Source organism: Mobula hypostoma, chromosome 4, assembly GCF_963921235.1.
Source record: "Mobula hypostoma chromosome 4, sMobHyp1.1, whole genome shotgun sequence".
NCBI lineage: Eukaryota > Metazoa > Chordata > Chondrichthyes > Myliobatiformes > Myliobatidae > Mobula > Mobula hypostoma.
In genome coordinates this window covers 176737504-176762800 of record NC_086100.1, presented here as the reverse complement: position 1 = coordinate 176762800, position 25297 = coordinate 176737504, and the positions used below count along the sequence as shown (strand labels likewise).

The 25297-nt window shown below is 40.4% G+C and overlaps 1 protein-coding gene across 1 annotated transcript in view; it reads left to right on the top strand.

Moving 5' to 3' along the window:
* The window catches only part of polr1a (RNA polymerase I subunit A), a 185396-nt gene that overhangs the window by 121255 nt on the left and 38844 nt on the right, over window positions 1-25297 (top strand). The window contains exons 25-28 of the mRNA XM_063047054.1: window positions 9763-9930; window positions 10524-10659; window positions 19179-19336; window positions 20550-20679. Of these exons, the coding sequence (XP_062903124.1) occupies window positions 9763-9930; window positions 10524-10659; window positions 19179-19336; window positions 20550-20679 (592 nt within the window). The remainder of the gene's footprint in view (window positions 1-9762; window positions 9931-10523; window positions 10660-19178; window positions 19337-20549; window positions 20680-25297) is intronic.

Sequence of the window (25297 nt, the reverse complement as noted above, 5' to 3'; positions counted from 1 at the left end):
CAGCCCACCAGTAAAGGCTCCCTTTATTCCCACTCTTTGCCTCCTGCCAATCAGCCAATGCTCTATTCATTCTAGTATCTTCCTCTTAATACCTTGGGCTCTTAACTTGTTAACCAGCATCATATGTGGCACCTTGTCAAAGGCCTTCTGAAAATCCAATTTCACAACATTCGCTAATTCTCCTTTTGTGTATTCTGCTTGTTATTTCGCCAAAGCATTCCAGCAGATTTGCCAGGCAAGATTTTCCCTTAAGGTAATCATGTTGACTTTGGCTTATTTTATCATGTGCCTTCAAGTACCCCAAAACCACATCCGTAGCAATTGACTCCCAACATCTTCCCAACTACTGAGGTCAGACTAACTGGCCTATAATTTCCTTTCTTCTGCCTCTCTCCCTTCTTGAAGAGTGGAGTGACATTTGCAATCAACTTTGGTTCATTGCACAACACCCAATCCAGAATAACCGATCCCCTGTTGGGCTCAACTACAAGCTGCTCTAAAAAGCCATCTTGTAGTGTTACGTACCCCGTAACTCGGTTGCCAAACCAGCAGAAATGGACCACTTAGTTGGAGTCTGGATTACTGGAACTAAGAAAGTTTTATTAAAGAAATAAGTAACACAGTACTCTAATCGTAAGGTTATAAATGCAACAGGTTAGCAATGGTAAAACACACATGTACACAGAACTAGGGTAATAGGAATCAATCAAGCTCTATCGCAGTTTAGGGGTAAAATGATCAGTCTCAAGTGATGCAGAGTTCAGTTCAGCTTAGTACAGTTCACAGTAATCGCTGTTGTGCCATTGGAGAGAGAGAGAGAGAGAGAGAGCGAATGATGATGCAAATCGAATTCAGACAGACCTTAATGTTCCTCCGCAGTTAGCTTTTGGGCGAGCCCTTTTTTAATGTCTTCTGAGGTCACCGACTGTGACCCCTCCGTTCCGGATACGATCGTCCTTCCGCGGTGAACCCGGCACCCAGGCAAGGGCGGACACACACACCAGGTTCCTGCCGATCGTCCCTTTTCACCCTGTGTGTTTATGGTCGGTCCCGCGACCAGACCTCCAAAACTCCCACCAACTTGTGGGGGGGGGGGGCACACCGCACTTCCAGGGTCTCGTTATCTCGTGGTGTCTGTCTTGCCTTAGCGAACCTGTTTCTTTTATCCCCCTGCTGGGGTATCGCCTGTCCATCAAACTTCAGACAGTTCAGGTTCAAAGCAACTGGTCTGTCAATACTCGGACTGGTGTCTCTTTTCGTTAATCTCTCTCGTCTCTCATTAACATTTGGAATGTTTCTCTCTTTGTCTCTCTTATCAGCATCAATCTTCTGATAACTTGGTCTTTTGTCACAGTAGGCATTCTACAAATTTCCTCTCTTGGGATCCAGCACGAACCTGATTCTCCCAATCTACCTGCATATTGAAATCCCACATAACATTGCCCTTTTGACATGCATTTTCTGATGCATGCCCAGATCAGAGGCAACGCAATTGGCAATCGCCTCTAAACTGGGCCGACATTTATGCGCTGGGTGGCACCTAATTAATTAGCTTGTTTATTTCGGCTTCTTTCTTAAAGATGTGTTGGGTGCGTCCCGGCTACTGCTGCATGCTTCGCGGCAATGTATTGGCCCACGGCCCGGGGGTTGGGGTGGTGGGACACTGGGGTGTCATCTCATTGTCACCTGTTTCCATCAGGGCAGGCAGGTCATCTTCTTTTGTGACTGCCTGCCTCGATGTCAAAGCTCGAGGTTCGTCATCTGCTGTGGAAGGCTTGAAAAACGACAGCATGCTTGACTGCTTAGCCTCAATCATTTTTCTATCATACAGTTCTTTGTAAGCACTCAAACCATCTTGCAAATATGCCCTAAACCGACATACCCTTTCAAAACTAAAGTCGTACTTTTCTGCAATCATTGTAGCGAAAATCTCATGCAGTTGCTTCACGCTCATTTTCTGGACGACTTCACTTTTGGTCCATTCGCTACTGCATTCGGTTTCGATGGTTATCCTTCCCTCTTCCAATTGCATTAGCTCTTAGTCTATCAGTTCTTGGTCATGGGATGCCATAACCTCTTCAACATCATCTTAGGTCAACTTACCATAGAACCATAGAAACTACAGCACAGAAACAGGCCCTTTGGCCCTTCTTGGCTATGCTGAACCATTTTCTGCCTAGTCCCACTGACCTGCACACGGACCATATCCCTCCATACACCTCCCATCCATGTATCTGTCCAATTTATTCTTAAATGTTAAAAAAGGACCTGCATTTACCACCTCGTCTGGCAGCTCATTCCATACTCCCACCACTCTCTGTGTGAAGAAGCCCCCCCCTAATGTTCCCTTTAAACTTTTCCCCCCTCACCCTTAACCCATGTCCTCTGGTTTTTTTTCTCCCCTTGCCTCAGTGGAAAAAGCCTGCTTGCATTCACTCTGTCTATACCCATCATAATTTTATATACCTCTTATCAAATCTCCCCTCATTCTTCTACGCTCCAGGGAATAAAGTCCTAACCTATTCAACCTTTCTCTGTAACTGAGTTTCTCAAGTCCCGGCAACATCCTTGTAAACCTTCTCTGCACTCTTTCAACCTTATTTATATCCTTCCTGTAATTTGGTGACCAAAACTGAACACAATACTCCAGATTCGGCCTCACCAATGCCTTATACAACCTCATCATAACATTCCAGCTCTTATACTCAATACTTTGATTAATAAAGGCCAATGTACCAAAAGCTCTCTTTACGACCCTATCTACCTGTGACGACACTTTTAGGGAATTTTGTATCTGTATTCCCAGATCCCTCTGTTCCACTGCACTCCTCAGTGCCTTACCATTAACCCTGTATGTTCTACATTGGTTTGTCCTTCCAACGTGCAATACCTCACACTTGTCAGTATTAAACTCCATCTGCCATTTTTCAGCCCATTTTTCCAGCTGGTCCAAGTCCCTCTGCAGGCTCTGAAAACCTTCCTCACTGCCTACTACACCTCCAATCTTTGTATCATCAGCAAACTTGCTGATCCAATTTACCACATTATCATCCAGATCATTGATATAGATGACAAATAACAATGGACCCAGCACTGATCCCTGTGGCACACCACTAGTCACAGGCCTCCACTCAGAGAAACAATTCTCTACCACCACTCTCTGGCTTCTTCCATCGAGCCAATGTCTAATCCAATTTACCACCTCTCCATGTATACCTAGCGACTGAATTTTCCTAACTAACCTCCCATGCGGGACCTTGTCAAAGGCCTTACTGAAGTCCATGTAGACAATATCCACTGCCTTCCCTTCATCCACTTTCCTGGTAACCTCCTCGAAAAACTCCAACAGATTGGTCAAATGTGACCTACCACGCACAAAGCCATGTTGACTCTCCCTAATAAGCCCCTGTCTATCCAAATGCTTGTAGATTCTGTCTCTTAGTACTCCCTCTAATAACTTACCTACTACTGACGTTAAACTCACCGGCCTATAATTTCCCAGATTACTTTTCGATTCATTTTTAAACAACGGAACAACATGAGCCACTCTCCAATCCTCCGGCACTTCACCCGTAGACAGCGACATTTTAAATATTTCTGCCAGGGCCCCCGCAATTTCAACACTAGTCTCCTTCAAGGTCCGAGGGAACACTCTGTCAGGTCCCAGGGATTTATCCACTTTAATTTTCCTCAAGACAGCAAGCACCTCCTCCTTTTCAATCTGTACAGTTTCCATGGTCTCACTACTTGATTCCCTCAATTCCATAGATTTCATGCCAGCTTCCTTAGTAAATACAGACGCAAAAAACCTATTTAAGATCTCCCCCATTTCCTTTGGTTCCGCACAAAGCCGACCACTCTGATCTTCAAGAGGACCAATTTTATCACTTACAATCCTTTTGCTCTTAATATACTTGTAAAAGCTCTTTGGATTATCCTTCACTTTGACTGCCAAGGCAACCTTAAGTCTTCTTTTAGCCCTCCTGATTTCTTTCTTAAGTATTTTCTTGCACTTCTTATACTCCTCAAGCACCTGATTTACCCCCTGTTTCCTATACATTTCATACAACTCCCTCTTCTTGTTTATCAGAGTTGCAATATCCCTTGAGAACCAAGATTCCTTATTCCTATTCAATTTGCCTTTAATCCTGACAGGAACATACAAACTCTGCACTCTCAAAATTTCCCCTTTGAAGGCTTCCCACCTACCAATCACATCTTTGCCAGAGAACAACCTGTCCCAATCCACGCTTTTTAGATCCTTTCTCATTTCTTCAAATTTGGCCTTCTTCCAGTTCACAACCTCAACCCTAGGACTAGATCCATCCTTGTCCATGATCAAATTGAAACTAATGGTGTTATGATCACTGGAACCAAAGTGCTCCCCTACACAGACTTCTGTCACTTGCCCTAATTTGTTACCCAACAGGAGATCCAATATTGCATCCCCTCTAGTTGGTCCCTTTATATATTGATTTAGAAAACTTTCCTGAACATATTTTACCAACTCTAAACCATCTAGACTCCTAACAGTATGGGAGTCCCAATCAATGTATGGAAAATTAAAATCCCCTACCACCACAACTTTATGTTTCCTGCAGTTGCCTGCTATCTCTCTGCAGATTTGCTCTTCCAAGTCTCGTTGACTATTGGGTGGTCTGTAATACAATCCCACTAATGTGGCCATACCTTTCCTATTTCTCAGCTCCACCCATAAGGACTCAGTAGCCAAGCCCTCTAATCTGTCCTGCCTGAGCACTGCTGTAATATTTTCCCTAACAAGCAATGCTACTCCCCCACCTTTCATTCCTCTGCCTCGATCACATCTGAAACATCGGAACCCTGGAATATTAAGCTGCCAGTCCTGCCCCTCCTGTAGCCAAGTTTCACTAATTGCTACAACGTCATAATTCCACGTGTCAATCCACGCCCTCAACTCATCTGCCTTCCCCGCAATACTCCTAGCATTGAAATATATACACCTCAGAAGATTTTTACCACCACTCACAACCTTTCTATCAGCGGATTTGCTTAAACTTTCAACATCATTTATTTTCACCCCAGCCACACTGTCAGCTCTGGCACTCTGGTTCCCATCCCCCTGCCACAATCCAAACTCACTTTGTCCTTACTTCGTTCACCACGATCGAAACACTTAATTATGTCTAGTTTTATGCTAAGTGTAACACCCTTACGAGCTCTTTTAGGCTTTTCCGATACCTTAGAACTCATCTTGCTAATGACTGCTCACAAGCACGTGTTTAAGCAATGCTGACGAGAATGCAGTTCCGGGGGAGGAGCTTGGCTGCTCAAGGCGCGCGCTGCCTTTTTTCGCAACAGTGAAAACACCTTCTGTTAGCGAAAACAGATAACTAATGTAGTTCTTTCAGAACAGCGAGGTTTCATAAAGCGAACATTCGAAAAGCGGGGGACACCTGTATAACTCCCGTTGGGGTCTTTTTACCTTTGCAATTTCTTACCTCTACCACAATGATTCTGCACCTTCCGATCCTATGTGACCTCATAAGGATTTGATTTCATTTTTTACCAACAGAGCCACCCCAGCCCTCTGCCTACCTGCTTGTACTTTCGCTATATGGATGTTAAGCTCCCAACTATGATCTTCTTTTAGCCACGACTCAGTGATCCCACAATGTCATACGTGCCAATCTGTAAATGTGCTACAAATTCATCTACCTTATTCTGTATACTGCATGCATTCAAATATAACACCTTCAGCCCTGTATTCATCATCCTTTTTTGATTTGTCCCTCTTTTACATTGCAACTCATCCCATTGACTGCAATTATGCTCTATCATCGGCATGTCCTTTGTAGTGGTCTCACTACACAATTCCTCTGTTTGTAAACCAACTGCTCCATCCTCAGCCTTATCACTCTGGATCGCGTCCCCTTGCCAAAATAGTTTAAAGCCTCCCAAACAAGTCTAGCAAACCTGTCCGCAAGTGTATTGGTGCCCCTTGAGTTCAGGTGTAACCCGTCCCTTTTGTAGAGGTCATACCTTCCCCCAAAGAGATCCCGGTGATCCAGAAATCAGAACCCCTGTCGCCAGCACCAGTTCCTCCGCCACATATTTACCTGCCAAATCATCCTATTCTTACCCTAATTGGCGCATGGCATTGGCAGCAATCCAGAGATTACTATCCTGGAGGTCCTGTTTCTCAGCTTTCTACCCAGCTCCCTAAAATCTCTTCAAGAACTCCTTGTCTTTCCTACCTACGTCACTGGTGCCAATATGTACCAAGACTTCTGACAGAGAATATCATCTATACTCCTCTAACTATGGAATCTCTTAACACTACTGCAGTTCTCTTGACAATTTTTCTCCTCTGAGCACAGTGCCAAAGTCCCGGTCCCTGCGGCTTCCCCCGGTAGGTCGAATTCCCTCAGTAGTATCCAAAATGTTGTACTTATTATTGAGAGGAATGGCCATGGGGTAGTCTGTACTGGTTGCCCATTTCCCTTTCTTCTCCTTGTTAATAAGCGAGGTCAGGGGAGAATGGCCAGACTAGTTCAGGCTGACAGAAGGGTGGCACGAACTCAAGTAACCACGTGTTACAACGGTGGTGTGCAGAAGGGCGCCTCTGAACGCACAACGTGTTGAATTTTGAAGTGGATGCACTACAGCAGCAGAGCACCAGTCTGGGTTCCCCTCCTGTATGTAATGCAGTGGCCACTGAGGCTACTTGCAAAGGTGACTGCAAGTCTAAAACAGAGGGGAAAGGAAATGTAACGAATATTAATTTGGTTAGTAAATAGCTTTAAGTCTTTCAGTGTTGGCTGAAACCCAGTCTTCACCTTATCTCATATCAAATATTGAAGAACTTTTAAGAATAATTCTGCTTTGTCGAATTATTATGGATGTGAAATTGAGAGAGGAAATGAGAAGAGGGAGCTAGTATGTTACCTCTGCATAAGTAGAGTTACAAACTACACTGTTGGTGAAGAAGGGGAAATCTGACTTTCACTCTTTTCTCAGTGCTACAACTTCAAAAGCTAGTGGTTATGTCATATAATATCTTTCACAGTGAACAACTAACAGTGCAAAGTACACGCAGTGGCGACTTTATTAGGTATATCTGTAATACCTGCTCATTAATTTAAATATCTAATCAACCAATCATGTGGCAGTAACTCAATGCATAAAAGCATGCAGACTTGGTCAAGAGGTTCAGTTGCTGTTCAGACTGAACATCAGAATGGGAAAAAAAAATGTGATCTGAGTGACTTCGACTGTGGAATGATTGTTGGTGCCAAGCAAGGTAGTTTGAATATCTCAGAATTGCTGATCTTCTGGGATTTTCATACACACCAGTCTTTAGAGTTTACAGAGAATGGTGCAAAACCCCCCAAAAAATTTTCTGGTGAGCAGCAGTTCTGTGGGCAAAAAATGCCTTGTCAATGAGAGAAATCATACCATTTCCCTAATGAACAAATTCAGACAACTCCAAAATAAAAAATGCTGACAGGAAGGCAACAGTAGCTCAAATTACCAAACGTTAGAACAGTTATATACAGAAATGCATATCTGAATGCACAACTCTTTGAACTTTGAAGTGGATGGGCTACATCAACAGAAGACCACACTGGGTTCCACTCCTGTCGCTGAGTGTATATGGTGTTATCTTTTTTTCTTTCTTCTTTTTGTTGCGGTCACCATTTAAATCTACTGTGCATAATCCTGCAAAACTATTTGAACCCCAAGTTGATACAAGGTTCCTTTAGTTACTTTAAGAGATAGTCTTACCAAGAGAGGATTTGGATCTGTAATCTTGGAATTTAGAAGGACAAAGGGTGACATTATTCAAGCTTATCCGGGGGCGGGTGTTGTCAGAGTACGTATTGAGAAGAGAGGATCACAAGCAAGGGGACATAGCTGCAAAATAAAGTAATTTTAAAATGAGCTGCATAGAATTTTTTTCTTGTCTCAGTGGCTACTGAATCTCTGGAATTTGCATGCAGTTGCTCTGCTTGTGACCACAAGCAGCTGCAGAGAGTTGTGCCCACTGCTCAGCATGTCACGGAATCCAGTCTCTCCCCATGGTCTCTGTTTTCACTTCTTGCTGCTTTGGCAAAGCAGCCAGTATAATCAAAGACACCACCCACCCCAAACATTCTCTCTTCTCTCTTCTCCCCTCTCGTATTAGACAGAGGATACAAATGCCTGAAAGAACATAGCGTCAGGCTCAGGAGCAACTTTTATCTCACTGTTATAAGACCATTGAATGGTTCTCCAGGCCTTTCAATATTTGATAGGTTTCAATGACATCCCCCTTCATTCTTCTCAAAAATCAACTGTCAACCCAATCAGGTTTAATTCTAGCACAGGAAAACAAATAAAACCTCAGGCACTCGGAACTGGAAAAAACCGAAAATGCTGAAAGTATGCAAAAAATGCTGGAGGAACTCAGCAGGCCAGGTGGCATCTATGGTAAAGAGTACAGTCAACGTTTTGGGCCGAAACCCTTCATCAGGATGCTGAAAGTACTTAGCCAGTCAAGCAACATCTGTGAAAAGAAAAAACAGTTAATCATTCAGTTTGAAGACCCTTTATCAGAACTAGCACAATTGGAAATACAAGAGATGCTGGAAATCCAGAATAACAAAATGCTGGGGGAGTTCAACAGGTCAAGCAGCATCTATGGAAAGGAATAAAGAGTCGACATTTCGGGCAGCGACCTTTCATCAGGACTGGGTCCTGAAGCTGCCTGGCTTGCTGAGTTCCTTGAGCGTTTTGTGTGTGTTAGTGCAATTTGATTTTTTGTGCAAGCCCATTTCAATGATGATACAGTAGTTGCTTGCCCAGCTGGTGTCGAAGAGGAGGTGGTAATTGTTAGCACGATTCAGTTTCACAGGGTTGAAGGTGACTACTGGTACAGTCCAGTACCACAAATGGCAGAGTATGGTTTCATCAATAGTGAGTTTCACTTGTGAGTCTACTGTAACTGCCAATGCAGTAAAGACCAAGTGCTTTAGGGAATTGTCTTGTGTTATGACAATACTGTTGAATAAATGACGCCAGGGAGCAGTTTTTATAAAACAAATTCTTGCCTTCCTTAAGCTTTGTTCATTATTTTTCAACTTTCCTTGCAGCAGAACAGGAGGCCGTTTGTCCCGTTGCATCAATGCTGGCTAACAACACCATTCACTAATAATTTCAGCTAATAACTTGCATTTTCCACGCTTGCATGAACTTCCCACCTCCTCCAGATTTTGCCATACATCTACCTGTTGGCCAGTTAACCTACCAATCAGCATGTCTTAGACAGAGGAGTAGAATTAGGCCATTCAGCACATTGAGTCTGCTCTACCTTTGCATAATCAGCAGCTGATTTATTATCTCTCTGAACCCCATTTTCCTGCTTTCTCCCCATATCCTTTGTTACCCTTATTAATTAAGAACTCATCAACCTAAATTTGAGATGGGGGAGGGAGGTCTGTAAGGTCACGAAGCACACATGAACTCCACACAGCCAACACATGTTCATCTGAGGTTGGGATTGAACATGGATGGCTGGAGTTGAGAGGCAGTGGCTATGTTAGCTATGGCACAATTGAGGGAGTGTTGTTGCTTCGTGCCCAATCAGAGGCATTGACAAAATAATGTTGCATCCTCCTCCATAAGAAAAGCTAGTTTGGTTATGCCCTTGTACTGCTTCTGGCGAATCGCATTGTGTAGGATTCTGAACATTTGTCTGGCTCAGATGGGTGAAAAATTGATTAAACCTTTCTCTTCTTTCAGCTTGAAGGACCTTCTGAGTCTGAAGTGGCAGAGATCGCTGTGTGAACCAGGAGAGGCTGTCGGGCTCCTGGCTGCACAAAGTATAGGAGAGCCATCAACACAGATGACACTGAACACTTTCCATTTTGCTGGCAGAGGAGAAATGAATGTCACTCTCGGGATTCCCAGGTAAGCAGGTTACCAAAATGATTTTTTTTTTCTTTATGGTTAAAGGAAAGACTGAGTGAGAAGAAAGAAAAAAAAATTACATGCATTGATTTTGAAGTTACCTTTAAATAACAAAATATATGCAGTATATAAATTGAGTAAATAAGCACAAAAAACTGAAAATGCCATAAATACATTAAATTGGGAGAGAGATCTCCGAGCAACAGAATCCTTCTTCTTCAGCCCTTCTTCCTTCTATTACCTCAATCTGATGCCCCTCCTCAACCCTTTCTCCCATGGTCCACTCTCAACTCCTATCATAATTTCCTTGGACCTGTTTAGAGCATTGTGTCTGTTTAAAGCCTGCTATTTCACAAATCTGAATAAATATTAGTGCCCTCTGACAGCAACCTATCATACTTAGTAACTCCTGTTTATAGTGACAGAATTATTCTGTGATGACTTAAGGATACCGTAACAAGCCTGAAGTGATTTGGGCTCTGATGTACTTGTTTATTCTTTCCTATTAAAAGAATTCGTTACAGTGTACAAAATAGAGCAAGAGCCAACACAGTGAGTACGATATAAGCTGTAGAGATTTCTCTCTCCGTCAGGTTGCGTGAAATTCTAATGGTGGCAAGTGCTAACATTAAAACTCCAATGATGACTATTCCTGTGCTGAACACGAAGAAAGCATTGAAGAAAGTCAAGAAGCTGAAGAAACAACTCACAAGAGTGTGTTTGGCAGAGGTAGGCATAATTCTTCATATTCAGAGTGGAAACAGGGACATCTGCCAGATTTGTTTTTTGTACTCAGTGGGTGAAGCTGCTTGTGAGCTTGGTTAGGTCCTATGGGCTGAATAGTTTTGAGGTTAACTCTGTGCTGAATTTGCAGATGCTGCAGCAGTCCTGAGACAACAGGACTTTTAATTGCTAATGAGGAGGAACTGGTGGACATTCTTCAGCATTTCTATGATTTTTTTTTAAACCATATCCTCTGTCTAAAGGACTTTTAACATTGAAGATTCCTGTATTTGGTACATGACACTACTTAGCTGCATTATTTTATATGGTCCTCTTTTCAAATTGTGTAGCTCTAAAGACATTGTGACTCTGATCAATAGTAGTCATAGTCATACTTTATTGATCTCGAGGGAAATTGATTTTCGTTACAGTTGCCCCCAACCAAGAATAGAGTATAAATATGTCAATATAAAATCATAAATAATTAAATAGTAATATGTAAATTATGCCAGGATATAAGTCCAGGACCAGCATATTGGCTCAGGGTGTCTGACCCTCCAAGGGAGGAGTTGTAAAGTTTGATGGCCACAGGCAGGAATGACTTCCTATGACGCTCTGTGTTGCATCTCGGTGGAATGAGTCTCTGGCTGAATGTGCTCCTGTGCCCACCCAGTGCATTATGTAGTGGATGGGAGACGTTGTCCAAGATGGCACGCAACTTGGACAGCATCCTCTTTTCAGACACCACCGTGAGAGAGTCCAGTTCCATCCCCACAACATCACTGGCCTTACGAATGAGTTTGTTGATTCTGTTGGTGTCTGCTACCCTCAGCCTGCTGCCCCAGCACACAACAGCAAACATGATGGCACTGGCCACCACAGACTCATAGAACATCCTCAGCATCGTCCGACAGATGTTGAAGGACCTCAGTCTCCTCAGGAAATAGAGATGGCTTTGACCCTTCTTGTAGACAGCCTCAGTGTTCTTTGACCAGTCCAGTTTATTGTCAATTCGTATCCCCAAGTATTTGTAATCCTCCACCATGTCCACACTGACCCCCTGGATGGAAACAGGGGTCACTGGTACCTTAGCCCTCCTTAGGTCCACTACCAGCTCCTTAGTCTTTTTCACATTAAGCTGCAGATAATTCTGCTCACACCGTGTGACAAAGTTTCCTACCGTTGCCCTGTACTCAGCCTCATCTCCCTTGCTGATGCCTCCAACTATGGCAGAGTCATCAGAAAACTTCTGAAGATGACAAGACTCTGTGCAGTAGTTGAAGTCCGAGGTTATCGACTTTTACAATGTTTTGAAATAAATTGGGCTCTTTGATAATCGGATGCGTTTAAGGTCTGCTATGTCTAAGAATGGAAAAAACGGGAAGGACGGCAAACCTCCAGTTAGACCGAAAGGTACCGATTTTCCTCTGACTGAACCACCGTTGACTTTGAAAGCTATATCGGAGCTAATTCAAAGGGAAATTTCAAACTCTGTTACGGAGCTGATTCGTGCGGAAATTTCAACCTCTGTTACGGAGCTGATTCGTGCGGAAATTTCAATTAATTTCCAGAAAATTGCCGATTCAATCGATAAGATACAAACATCTATTACGGAACATCAGTCGGCTATATCTGATCTTCAAAAATTCACGCAACAAAATGAACTTAAGATGGAGAAAATCAAAGAAACAATTAATGTAATGAAGAAGAAACTTGACTTTCTGACCTTTAAAAACTCTGACTTAGAATCCAGAATGCGACGGCAGAATCTTCGAATGATTGGGGTGCGTGAAGCTGTTGAATCTGATAACCCTATGAAGTATTTTTCTCAACTTCTAAAAGATGCATTTCCTACTGTATTTCCTGACCAACCACCGTTATTGGATCGTGTTCACAGAGTTCCATCATACTCGTCTAAGTTAGATAAACCTCGACATCTCATCTTACGCTTTCATTACTTTCAAGACAAGGAGAAACTGTTTCGTTTCATTCGATCTGAAGGTTACATTGATTTTTTGGATCTTAAGTTCCGATTCGTGGAGGATTTCAGTAAACCAATTCGGGATCAACGGGTTCGTTACAGATCTGTGATGTCGGAACTCTAGAAGATGGATTTAAAACCAGCACTGCTTTACCCTGCACGTCTAAGAATTCGTACGTTAGATGGAGCCCTCCGTTTTTTTGAATCTCCATCGGATGCCCAGAGTTATCTGGATCAATTTTCACCTTCAACATCTTAATCGTAATTTTTAACTATCTCCGTTTGATCGGAGGTTGTGAATTTGTCAGTCTTAATTTTTTTTTGCCTTATATGGGCAGAAAAGTTTATTTTTGGATTAATTAATGTGGTTGCTAAACTTTCTTTCTATCTGCATCATTCCTTTCTTTTTCCCAGGGGATTCTGGGTGGTTATTCCCTCACCATCATTCTACGTATTTCCTTTGAGGCCTTAAATTTTGTAGTTTTTAAATCTACTTCTTTTTGTAGGTTTTCATAACTAGTTTATGTTAATAATTTCATTTCTTTTTTTGTTTACTCATAGGGTCTGGGGTTTGTTGTGTTTTTTTAAAATATTTTCTGGCTTTTTCTCTGTTATATTAAGTGTTTGTTTTAATTGATATACCTTTTTTTATTCTTTTACTGTTTTATAATTTGCTGATCTTTTTTATATTTACAGTTTTTTTAGGGAGCGTATACCGGAAGTCATGGGGGTAGTAGTGCTTGCTTCTTTCTGGCTGGTCTGTCTTAGATTTAGCCTTGAGGTCATGGGGTGGGGGGTGGTGGGAGGGGCTTCACGTTTTAGTTTCTTTCTTCTTGGGCTATGTACACTATTGAAGTATTGGTTGCGTTCTCCTTCCTGGTGTCTCTTATTTGTTCTGTTTCCTTTCCGGGTTCGTGGGTCGAGCCTATCGTCAATCCTCCTTGTTGCTGGTTGACTTTAGGGTTTATGGAGTCTATTATTAATTTTGTCTCCTGGAATACTAATGGTCTTAATCATCCTATTAAAAGGAAAGACGTTTTTAAAGTGTTCCGGAGACTTAAAGCACAAATTTTATTTTTACAAGAGACCCATGTGCGGAGGGGGGACAGACTACGTTTTTTTAAATTCTGGAAGGGAAAACAGTTTCATTCGAACTCCAACGCTAAGATTCGAGGCGTTTCTATTTTTATAGACTCCTCAGTTACTTTTATACAACATGATATTATTTCTAATCCGAATGGTAGATTTCTACTGGTTAGTGGTCTACTATTTAATAAAAAGGTAGTTTTGGTTAATGCTTATGCTCCTAATATGGACTGTCTGGAATTTTATAAATCATTATTCAATCAGTTCCCGAATTTGAATGAGTTTTCATTGATCTGGGGCGGAGATCTTCATACCTGTTTATCTCCAGCTTTGGACTGTTTGGCTCCTCTATGGACCTTACCTAATAAATCTGCAACTTTGATTAATTCATTCCTCTCTGATTCTGGGTCGATGGACATTTGGCGTTTTTTGCATCCTCAGGAAAAAGATTTTTCTTTTTTTTCACATGTTCACCATTCCTATTCAAGAATTGATTATTTCTTTATTGACTCTCGTCTTATTTCCTCAGTGATTAAATGTGATTATGACTCTATAACCATTTCGGATCATGCTGCACTTAAGCTTTCTATTAAAATTCAGGCCAATACACAAAATAATAGACAATGGTGTTTTAATTCGCTGTTGCTTCAGGACTCGGACTTTGTTAACTTTATGAATGAACAGATTGATCTTTTTTTTACAATCAACTATACAGAGGATATTTCTGTGAACATTCTTTGGGATACTTTTAAAGCTTATGTTCGTGGTCAGATTATCTCGTATTCTGCTACTTTGAGGAAGAAGCTGAAGCAGGAGGAGTTGGTAATTGTGGACAAGATTAAGGAAATTGATAAGAAATATGTTACACCTCCCTCTGAGGAGTTATATAAACAAAGAACTGAACTTCAAATGGAACACAGTTTATTACTTTTGTCCTCGATTGTAAACCAATTAAAGAAAACAAGAAGTGAATTTTATGTACACAGTGACAAAATTGGCAAACTGCTGGCTAACCAATTGAAGTCAAATTATGCTAAATCTCAAATTAATCAGACTTATAATCAAAATGACCGACTGATACTTGATCATGCGGGGATTAATCAAACCTTCTGTGATTTTTATTCTTCCTTATATCAATCAGAGTCTCCTCGAGACTCTAAATATATGAATGATTTTTTAGATAACCTAGACTTCCCTGAGATTTCACAGGATATGTCTTCTATGTTAGATACTCCCATTACCACTGATGAGATTAAGAATGTTGTTTCCTCTATGAATTTGGGGAAAGCTTCTGGCCTGATGGGTTTACTGTAGAATTTTATAAATGTTTTGCACCTTCATTAATCCCTTGGTTCTGTAGGGTTTTCGAGGCTTCATTAAAACTTGGTAAACTTCCCAAATCTTTCAATAGAGCGTCAATCTCTCTAATATTAAAGAAAGATAAAGATCCTGCTCAATGTGCATCTTATAGACCAGTATCTTTATTAAATGTTGATTCTAAAGTTTTTTCTAAATTATTAGCAAACAGATTAGAAAAAGTACTTCCTTTTATTATTTCGGAAGACCAAACAGGTTTTATTAAAGGTCGTTACTCTTTTTATAACATTCACACACTGTTAAATATTGTTTATACACCCCTCACAAAATGTTCCTGAGTGTGTTATCTCTTTAGATGCTGAGAAAGCTTTTGATAGAGTAGAATGGCCTTACTTATTTAAGGTGCTTGAAATGTTTAATTTTAGCTCGAAATTTATATCTTGGATCAAACTGTTATATCATTCTCCTGTGGCCTCGGTCCGTACTAACTCTTTAAACTCACCTTTTTTCCCTCTTTTTCGAGGTACTTGACAAGGTTGTCCTCTTAGTCCTTTATTATTTGAAATTGCATTAGAACCTCTTGCAATTGCCATTCGAGAATCTCCAAATATTACTGGGATAACTCGGGGCTTAAAGTCCCATAAAATATCACTCTATGCTGATGACTTACTTTTATATATTTCAAATCCTCAAAAATCCATCCCTGCTGTTTTAGATTTATTAGCACAATTTAGTCTCTTTTCAGGTTATAAATTAAATCTTAGTAAGAGTGAACTCTTCCCGATTAATAAACAACTTCCCTTATATCATAACTTTCCATTTAAATTGATTAATAATTATTTTTCATATCTTGGGATTAAAATTACTTGTAAATACAAAGATTTATTTAAGATTAACTTTTTACCCTTAATTGACCATATTACTCAACTTTCATCTAAATGGTTTCCTTTATATTTAACTTTGATTGGTCGTATTAATGCAGTTAAGATGTTTTTTTTTGCCAAAATTTCTATATATATTTCAGGCATTACCAATCTTTGTTCCAAAAGCTTTTTTTGATAAAGTTGACTCAAAAATTTCTTCATTTATTTGGCAAAATAAAAACCCGAGACTGGGTAAAATACATTTACAGAAAGCTAAGAGAGATGGAGGTTTAGCATTACCCAACTTTAGATTTTATTATTGGGCAATTAATATTCGACATATGAAATTTTGGTTACTTGACCAGGATATTCTATCCATTCCTAAATGGGTAGCATTGGAATTACAATCTGTTCACGGCTATACACTTGGCTCTATTTTAGGAGCCTCTCTTCCTTTTGATTTGAAACGCCTCAAACAGGTATCTAACCCGATAGTTAAATATACCTTACGTATTTGGTTTCAATTCAGAAAATTTTTTGATCTTAACCAATTTGGGCTAGCGATTCCTATTTTAGGTAACATTTTTTTTCCTCCCTCTTTTACGGATCATGCTTTTCAAATTTGGAAGATTAAGGGTATTTCACGGTTTTTGGATTTATTTTTAGATGGTTCCCTTATGTCTTTTGAACAATTATCTAATAAATATAATTTATCAAGAATACATTTTTTTAGATATCTACAAGTTAGAAATTTCCTAAGTACTATACTTTCTTCTTTTCCTATGCTTCCTCCTACATATATTTTAGATACTATAATTAACCTTAATCCATGTCAGAAAGGTGCATCGGCTATGATTTATAATATTATTATGAAACTTAGGAAAGCTCCATTTGATAAGATTAGGGTAGATTGGGAACAGGAATTGGGGTCTATCATTTCCGTGGATGACTGGGGGCAGATTTTACAATTAGTCAATACTTCCTCTATTTGTGCTAAACATTCCCTAATTCAATTTAAAGTTGTTCATAGAGCACATATGTCCAAAGATAAATTAGCTCGCTTTTATTCTCATATTAATCCTTTTTGTGATAGATGTCTGGGGCAGATAGCCTCTTTAACTCATATGTTTTGGTCTTGTCCTACTCTGGAAACTTTTTGGAGAGACATTTTTAATATTATCTCCAAGGTATTGAATATAGATATCTGTCCTCACCCCATTACTGCTATCTTTGGACTACCTAAAATTTCCAGTAATCTTTCTCCTTCAGCCCGTAGAATGATTGCATTTCTTACTTTAATGGCGAAAAGATGTATCTTACAACATTGGAAAGAGCTTAATGCTCCAACTACCTTTTTTTGGTTTTCTCAGACGATATTATGCTTGAACTTGGAGAAAATTAGAAGCAATCTTTATGATTCCTCACTTAAATTTGAACAGACCTGGAGATCTTTTACTCAATATTTTCATTTAATGTAATTTTTTTTCTCCTCTTTTTTTGCTCCATATTTATATACCCTTCTTGTTTTTTTTACTGTTTTTAATGGAGGTCGGGAATGAGGACGTGATTTTAAGTTTTTTATCTCTGCTTGGTTCCAAGTTAGCCCATTGCTTTGCTTTGCTTTTAGTTAGTTGCACGGTGGGTTTTTTTGGGGTTTTTTTTTTCCTTTTCTCTATTGGTATATATATATATAAAAATTAGTATACTATTATGTTACTTTAGTATGTTATGTTTAAATTACATTGTTTGTATCATTTTTTTTGTATTAATACCTCCTGTAATTTTATTATATTCTAACAGTGTATTAGTGCCTTTATGGCTTACCTTTTTGTATACTTATTCAATAAAAAGATTTAAAAAGGAAAGAACCCACAAATTCTGATAGACTTTCCCTTCACATAAAATGCTGTAACTGCTGATGACTTTAATGAGGCAAGTGGAACAATATTTTGCTGTCATTGGTGAATCGTCTGGCAGACCTGAGTAAACCTCTTCAGCTTCCTGTGGACATGCTACATTGACTGACGATGAATTTTCAGAACAATGGATCTTTAGAGCAACTCAGTTCAGCAAAACAAAAACAAACTTCAATAAAAAGATTTAAAAAGAAAGAAAGAAGTCCGAGGTGTAAATGGTGAAGAGAAAGGGAGACAAGACAGTCCCCTGTGGAGCCCCAGTGCTGCTGATCACTCTGTCGGACACACAGTGTTGCAAGCACACGGACTGTGATCTGCCAGTCAGGTAATCAAGAATCCATGATACCAGGAAAGCATCCACCTGCATCGCTGTCAGCTTCTCCCCCAGCAGAGCAGGGCGGATGGTGTTGAACGTACTGGAGAAGTCAAAAAAACATGACCTCACAGTCAAGTGACAAAAATCTACCTCTTGCAAATGTCAAAATTGAAATCCAGCAATATTGTTCAACATTAGTTATTGTAAGACTGTTAAGTGGTTCCCTTTTATGATAAGATGAACTCCTAACCACACTATCTACTTTCTTAAGGTTTTACAACTTATTGTTTGCCTGCACTGCACTTTATTCTCGTTTGTTATTGCTTTACCTAGTACTACCCTCAATACACTGTGTAATGATTTGATCATTACACACAGTATGCGAGACAACTTTTTCCACTGTATCTCAGTACATGTGACAGTAATTAACCAGTGCCAATTAGAGTATTTTTAATTATGTGAACATGTCCCAAGGTGCTTATCCAGTGTAAAAATATAATAATAATTTAGTACTGCTCTGTGCAAAAGTGCACAGTAAATTCACAAAAATTACATTTTTGTGATTTACACCATTCTGTGTGATTATGCGTCAAAGATAATGGAAAAGCTTTTGCCAAAGTGCTTTACAAAGGCTGCTCTATATAAATAATTGTGCCACAATAATGTAATACCCCAAAGAAAGTTGAATGTATTTGAGTGGAATCCTTCTAAAACCCTATATTAAGCTTAAACATGGTAAAATAACTCTCCAGTTAGATATCAATTGTGTGCTTGTACTAGTTAATAATATTACTTCCATTAGATGGCTCAGTTTGTGGGAAGAACAAATAATTTCTCTACAGTTCAATCTATACTCAAAAGCATGCCTTCTATGTATTTCACTCTGTCAATTGTGCTGTGCTTTCTATATTCACGGACAAATCAATAGTTTCTCTTTACAATTGAATTTTGAAGCTGTGTCATGTAGAACTTTAAATTTATGTTTCTGGGTTTCGCTGGTCATGTTTTTTTTAAAATAGTATTGAATTGTTTTATGTGAATTTCAGGTTTTACACAAGATTGAGGTGAAAGATTCCTTTCGGGTTCAAAGCAAGTTGGAGAAGTTTAGGATGTATCGAATAAAATTTTACTTCCTGGATTACAAACTATATCGAAATGAGAAGTGTTTGACTCCAGATGATTTATTGCACTACATGGAGACCAGGTAACAGTCTATTTGAAACTGTGAACACAGCATTCGCAGGATGCTGGGAAAAAATAGGGTTCTGATTTCTCTCCTAATGATGACTCTGCATGAGAAATATCACCTCTAATCCAATAGCATAATTTATAATATTTTTGTATATTCGTCAGTTTGATTTACAGGGACAAGGTGCAGAAAATATTGTTCACGTTCACTGAAGCTCCTGAAGAATTGACCTCATTATCAGGAGCAAGTATTGAGCCATGACCAGGATTTCCCCACTAAGATTGGGCAAGACTAGAATTTGAGGTCATGGGTTCAAATGGTTCAACTCAATATTAGAGACAGTATACAACCTGAAATTCTTACTCTTCACAGAGACATCCATGAAACAAGAAACCTCAAAGAATGGATGATAGTAAAATATCAGAACCCCAAGCATCTACCCCCCATGCAGCAGCTGAAGCATCGAACCTCCCCCTCCCCCCCCCATTTGCACCAGCAGAAGCACCCTCCCCCCACCATGCAAGCAATATCAAAAGCCCCCAAAGAGACCTTGATCGAGAGTACATCAAAAACTATAGTCAGTAACCCAGTACTGCAGTATCTCAGAGAGGCTCTCTCTCATTACCGAAAGAGAGAGAGATTGCTCCTGCAACGAGAGCAGGAAGCCAGTAGTTAAGGGTGAAAGGTGAAATGCTTAAGGGATTCATATGGAGGAACTTCATTCAGAGTATAATGAGAATGTGGAAGTGGATTTGATTTCAAAATTTAAGAGAAGTTTGGATGAGTACATGAATGGGAGGTGTATGGAGGGCCTATGGTTCAGGTGCAGGTCAGTTGGACTATGCAGAATAATAGTTTGACACAGACTAGATGGGCCAAAGAGCCTGTTTCTGTGCTGTAGTGCTCTATGACACTAAGCATTTTCTAAATAAATTCTTGGGTGATTTGATGGGACTCTCCTCCAGCTTCCTGTCTTGGCTCTCTCCCCCACCCCTCATAGCGTTTGACTCTGCAGTAACTGAGATTTCCATATTCTGGCCTGAAATTTCCAACCTTCAAAGACTCACAACCCTCGAAGAGTAGGAACACGAACCAGTTAGCCATGTAGTAATGAACGGGGATGTTCTTTCTTTTCATCTTATGTCTAAAGTATATTATTGTAGAGTATTCCAAAAGAAGAGTCTGAGTACTTTCTCACAGGAGAATTTCACTTTTACTCTTTGGTCAGGTTTTTCCGGCTACTGCTTGAGAATATTAAAAAGATGAGTGCTAAACTGGGTTCATTTAAAGTTGTGAATTCACGGAAAGCTACACAGAAGGATCTGAATGAAGACTCTGGAGAAGGTGATGGGAAGCAGGTGAGAACAGACTCTTAAAGAGCATGCAGCTAGGTTCTCCTTTCTTTGTGTATCTTTCTCATTTCCTCTCATCCTCCCCTCCTTCCTCCCAAAAGATCTGGCAGCATTACTTCCTTATCTGTTTCTACCTATCACCCCACCAACATCTGTTTATAAAACAACCCCTCTCCATCTGCTCATCATGCCCCACCACACCTGGTCCTGCTTATCATAAGACCGTAAGATATAGGAGCAGAATTACCTCTCCCACCATGGAAAACATCTTCTCCACATTTACTCCGTCCAGGCCTTTCAACATTCGAAAGGTTTCAATGAGATCACCGCTCATCCTTCTGAATTCCAGTGAGTACAGACCCAGAACCATCAAACGTTCCTCGTATGATAACCCTTTCAGTCCTGGATTCATCCTTGTGAACCTCCTCTAGACCTTTTCCAATGCCAGCACATCTTTTCTAAGATGAGGGGCCCAAAACTGTTCACAATATTCAAGCTAAAGCCTCACCAGTGCCTTATAAAGCCTCAGTAATACATCCTTGCTCTTGTATTCTAGACCTTTAAATGAATGCTAATATGGCATTTGCCTTCCTCACTACCGATTCAACTCGCAAGTTAACCTTCAGGGTGTTCTGCACAAGGACTCCTAAGTCCCTCTGCATCTCAGATTCCTGGATTTTCTCTCCGTTGAGAAAATAGTCCGCACATTTATTTCTACTACCAAAGTGCATGACCGTGCATTTTCAAACATTATATTTTCTTGCCCATTCTCCTAATCTGTCTAAGTCCTCCTGCATCTTCTCTGTTTCCTCAACACTACCTGCCCTTCCACCAGTCTTCGTATCATCTGCAAACTTGGCAACAAAGCCATCTAAATCATTTGTATACAGCATAAAAAGAAGTGGTCCCAACACCAACCCCTACGGAACACCACTAGTCACTGGCAGCCAACCAGAAAAGGATCCTTTTATTCCCATTCACTGCCACCTACCAATCAGCCAATGCTCTAACTATGTTAGTAACTTTCCTGTAATACTATGGGCTCTTAACTTGGTAAGCAGCCTCATGTGTAGCACCTTGTCAAAGGCCTTCTGAAAGTCCAAATATACTACATCCAGTGCATCCCCTTTATCTATCCTACATGTAATCTCCTCAAAGGATTCCAACAGGTCTGTCAGGCAGGATTTTCCCTGAAGGAAATCATGCTGACTTTGTACTATCTTGTCCTGTGTCACCAAGTACTCCATCACCTCATCCTTAACAATTGACTCCAACATCTTCCCAACTACTGAGGTCAGGCTAAATGTTCTATAAGTTCCTTTCTGCTGCCTTCCTCCTTTCTTAAAGAGTGCAATTTGCAATTTTCCAGTCCTCTGGCACCATGCCAGAGTCCAGTGATCTTTGAAAGATCATTTCTAATGCCACCACAATCTCTAACAGTGCCTCTTTCAGAACCCTAGGGTGCAGTTCCTCTCCTCCGGGTGACTTGTATACCTTTAGGTCTTTCAGCTTTTTGAGCACCTTCTCTCTTGTAACAGCAACTGCACCCACTTCTTTTCCTTCACACACTACAACATCAGGCATACTGCTAGAGTCTTCCACAGTGAAGATCTAATGCAAAATACTCATTTAGTTCATCAGCTATCTCCCTGTCCCCCATTATAAATTCTCCTGCCTCATTTTTTAGCGGTCCTATATCCACCCTCATTTCTCTTTTATTTTTAACATACTTGAAAAAACTTTTGCTATCCATTTTGCTATTATTTGCTAGCTTGTTAATTTCATCTTTTACCTTCCAATGATTTTTTTTTTAGTTGCTCTCTGTAGGTTTTTTAAAAACTTCGCAATCCTCTATCTTCCCACTAATTTTTGCCTTGTTGTATACCCTTTCTTTTGCTTTTGCTATAGCTTTGACTTCCCTTGTCAGCCACGGTTGTACTATTTTACCATTTGATTACTTCTTCATGTCGTGCACCTTCCTCATTTTTCCCAGAAATGCATGCCATTGCTGCTCTGTTGACATCCCTGCCAGCAGCTCCTTCCAATTCACTTTGGCCAACAAGGTTTGCAAACTTTCTAGCACCACTGTACCCTTGGTAGAGCAAGTCCTACACTGGTGCATATTTGGTGCTTTCCAAGGTGCATATTTCGGCACGTTTTTGGGGCTCAGTTCTCTGTCCGGCTCTTATTGACTCGCTGTCATACCTGGCAGGAACAATCTGTTTCCCGCCTGCAACTGAGAACAAATGCCAGATTAATATCCTTTTCCTTTTAAGGTTGTACATCTTTAAGTTCAAAAAGCAAAACCTTCATTTTTTATTTCTATTAACTTATCTCTCTGTTTTAAAACTCTTCCCTTGATTAAGATAAATGGAACCACTTATTCACAGAAGCTGCAAATGCAAGTGGGAATTCCTGTCCTATAAAACATTAAGTGAGGAAATTGATTTTTATAAGGAATGATAAGCAGAAAGGAAAGGACTAAGTTTAGTGGCATCTGCACTGGACTTCAAGGCGAGTAGTTCTGGGTTTTGATCTGGCTGGCTCCTTGCACGCTTTCCATCCATGCTAGATTGAGCGTTGAGCTAGCAGCTTGGCCCCATAAACAAAAAAAGCAGACATGTATACAAAACAGTTATGTATACAATCGTAGTGTTTGGGCATTGTCCTCCCATGTTTCCCCTCTCTATTACTTATACATTGCAACGGAGGCGCTCCATAAAGATTTTTACCCCCTGGGATGTAATAAATACAATACAATACAAATGCTAAAGAAGTGGCAAGAAGGCTGCGCAAGGTGCAGAGAGGAACAACAACAGAAGACTTAAGTACAGATCAATGGGATTAGTGGGTGTGGAAATCACATGAAGCTCTAGAAACAGCATCCAAATCTAAAGGAAGATAAATCCATCCCATTCCTTCTAGTGTAAGGTTTGCCTTGTGGGATGATGCCTTAGGATCTCTCACCAATGGTTATTATCCCTCTCTACAGAGCTTGGAAGGGCGAGGTTTAGATTTATCAATAATGGAGGTGGGGTTGATGAGATATGTTTCCACCCAAATGCTTACTTCCTTATCTATGCCTCTCCCTCCCCTCCAATTTCAACAATACCTGCCTCTCCACTTTCTTCGTATTGTCTGCAAACCTGACTACAAAGCCATCAATTCCATCATCCAAATCATTGACATATAACATGAAAAAAAGTGATCTCAACACTGACCTCTGCAGGACTCTAGTCACTGGCAGCCAACCAGAAAAGGCCCCTTTATTCCCACTCTTCCGCGCCTGCTAGTCAGCCAATCTTCTACCATGCTTGTATCTTTCCTGTAATACCATGGGCTCTTGTTGAGCAGCCTCATGTGCCGTACCTTGTCAAAGGCATTCTGAAAATCCAAATAAACAACATCCTTCTCCTTCGTCTGTTCTGCCTGCTGTTTCCTCAAATAATTCCTTTTTGGCCTATTTTGTCTTATGCCTCCAAGTTAACCTCAACCTTAATAATGGACTCCAACATCTCCCCAACCACTGAAGTCAGGTTAACTGGCCTATAATTTCCTTTCTTCTGCCTCCTTTGCAATTTTCCAGTCCTCCAGAACCATCACAGGATCATTACTGATCCCTCCATAATCTCTTCAGCTATCTCTTTCAGAACCCTGGAGCGTAGTCCATCTAGTCCAGGTGACATATCTTCTTTCAGACTTTTCAGCTTCTCGAGCACTTTCTCCTTGGTAATGGCAATGACGCTCGCTTCAGCCCCCAAACACTCTTGCTTTTTTGGCATTCTGCTAGTGTCTTCCATGAACGCAAAATACTTATTCAGTTTGTCGGCAATTTCTTTTTCCTCTATTTCCAGTGGTCCGATATCTACTCTCATCTCTCTTTTACTCTTTATATATCTGAAAAAGTCTTTTTGTATCCTCTTTTATATTATTTTAAGCTTACTTTCATATTCCACCTTTTCTGTCTATGGCTTTTTTAGTTGCCTACTGTTGGTTTTTAAAAGCTTCCCAATCCTTTAACTTCCCACTAATTTTTGCTCTGTCTGACTTTAATGTGGCTTTGACTTCCCTTGTTAGTCATGGTTGTGTCGTCCTGCCTTTAGAATATTCCCTTCCAATCAACTTTGGCCTGCTCCTCTGTAATTATCTTTACTCCACTGCAATACCGACTTTAGCTTCTCCTTCTCAAACTGCGGGGTGAATTCTATCATTATGATCACTCTCTCCCAAGGGTTTCTTTACCTTAAGTTCCCTCATCAAATCTGGGTCATTCCATAACACCCAATCCAGGATTGCTGATCCCCTGGTGGGTTTAACCACAAGCTGCTGTAAAAAGCCATCTTGTAGGCATTCTACAAATTCCCTCTCTTTGATTCCAGTACAAACCTGATATTCCCAGTCAACCTGCATACTCAGATGCCCCATGACTGTTGCAACATTGCCCTTTTGCCTTTTCTGCATCCCGTTGTAATTTGTATCCCACATCCTTGCTACTGTTCAGAGCCCTGTATATAACTGCCATCAGGGTCTTTTTACACTTGCAGTTTCCTAACTCTACCAACAGGATTCTACATTTTCCCATCCTATGTCACCTCTTTCTAAGGATGTGATTTCATTTTTTTTT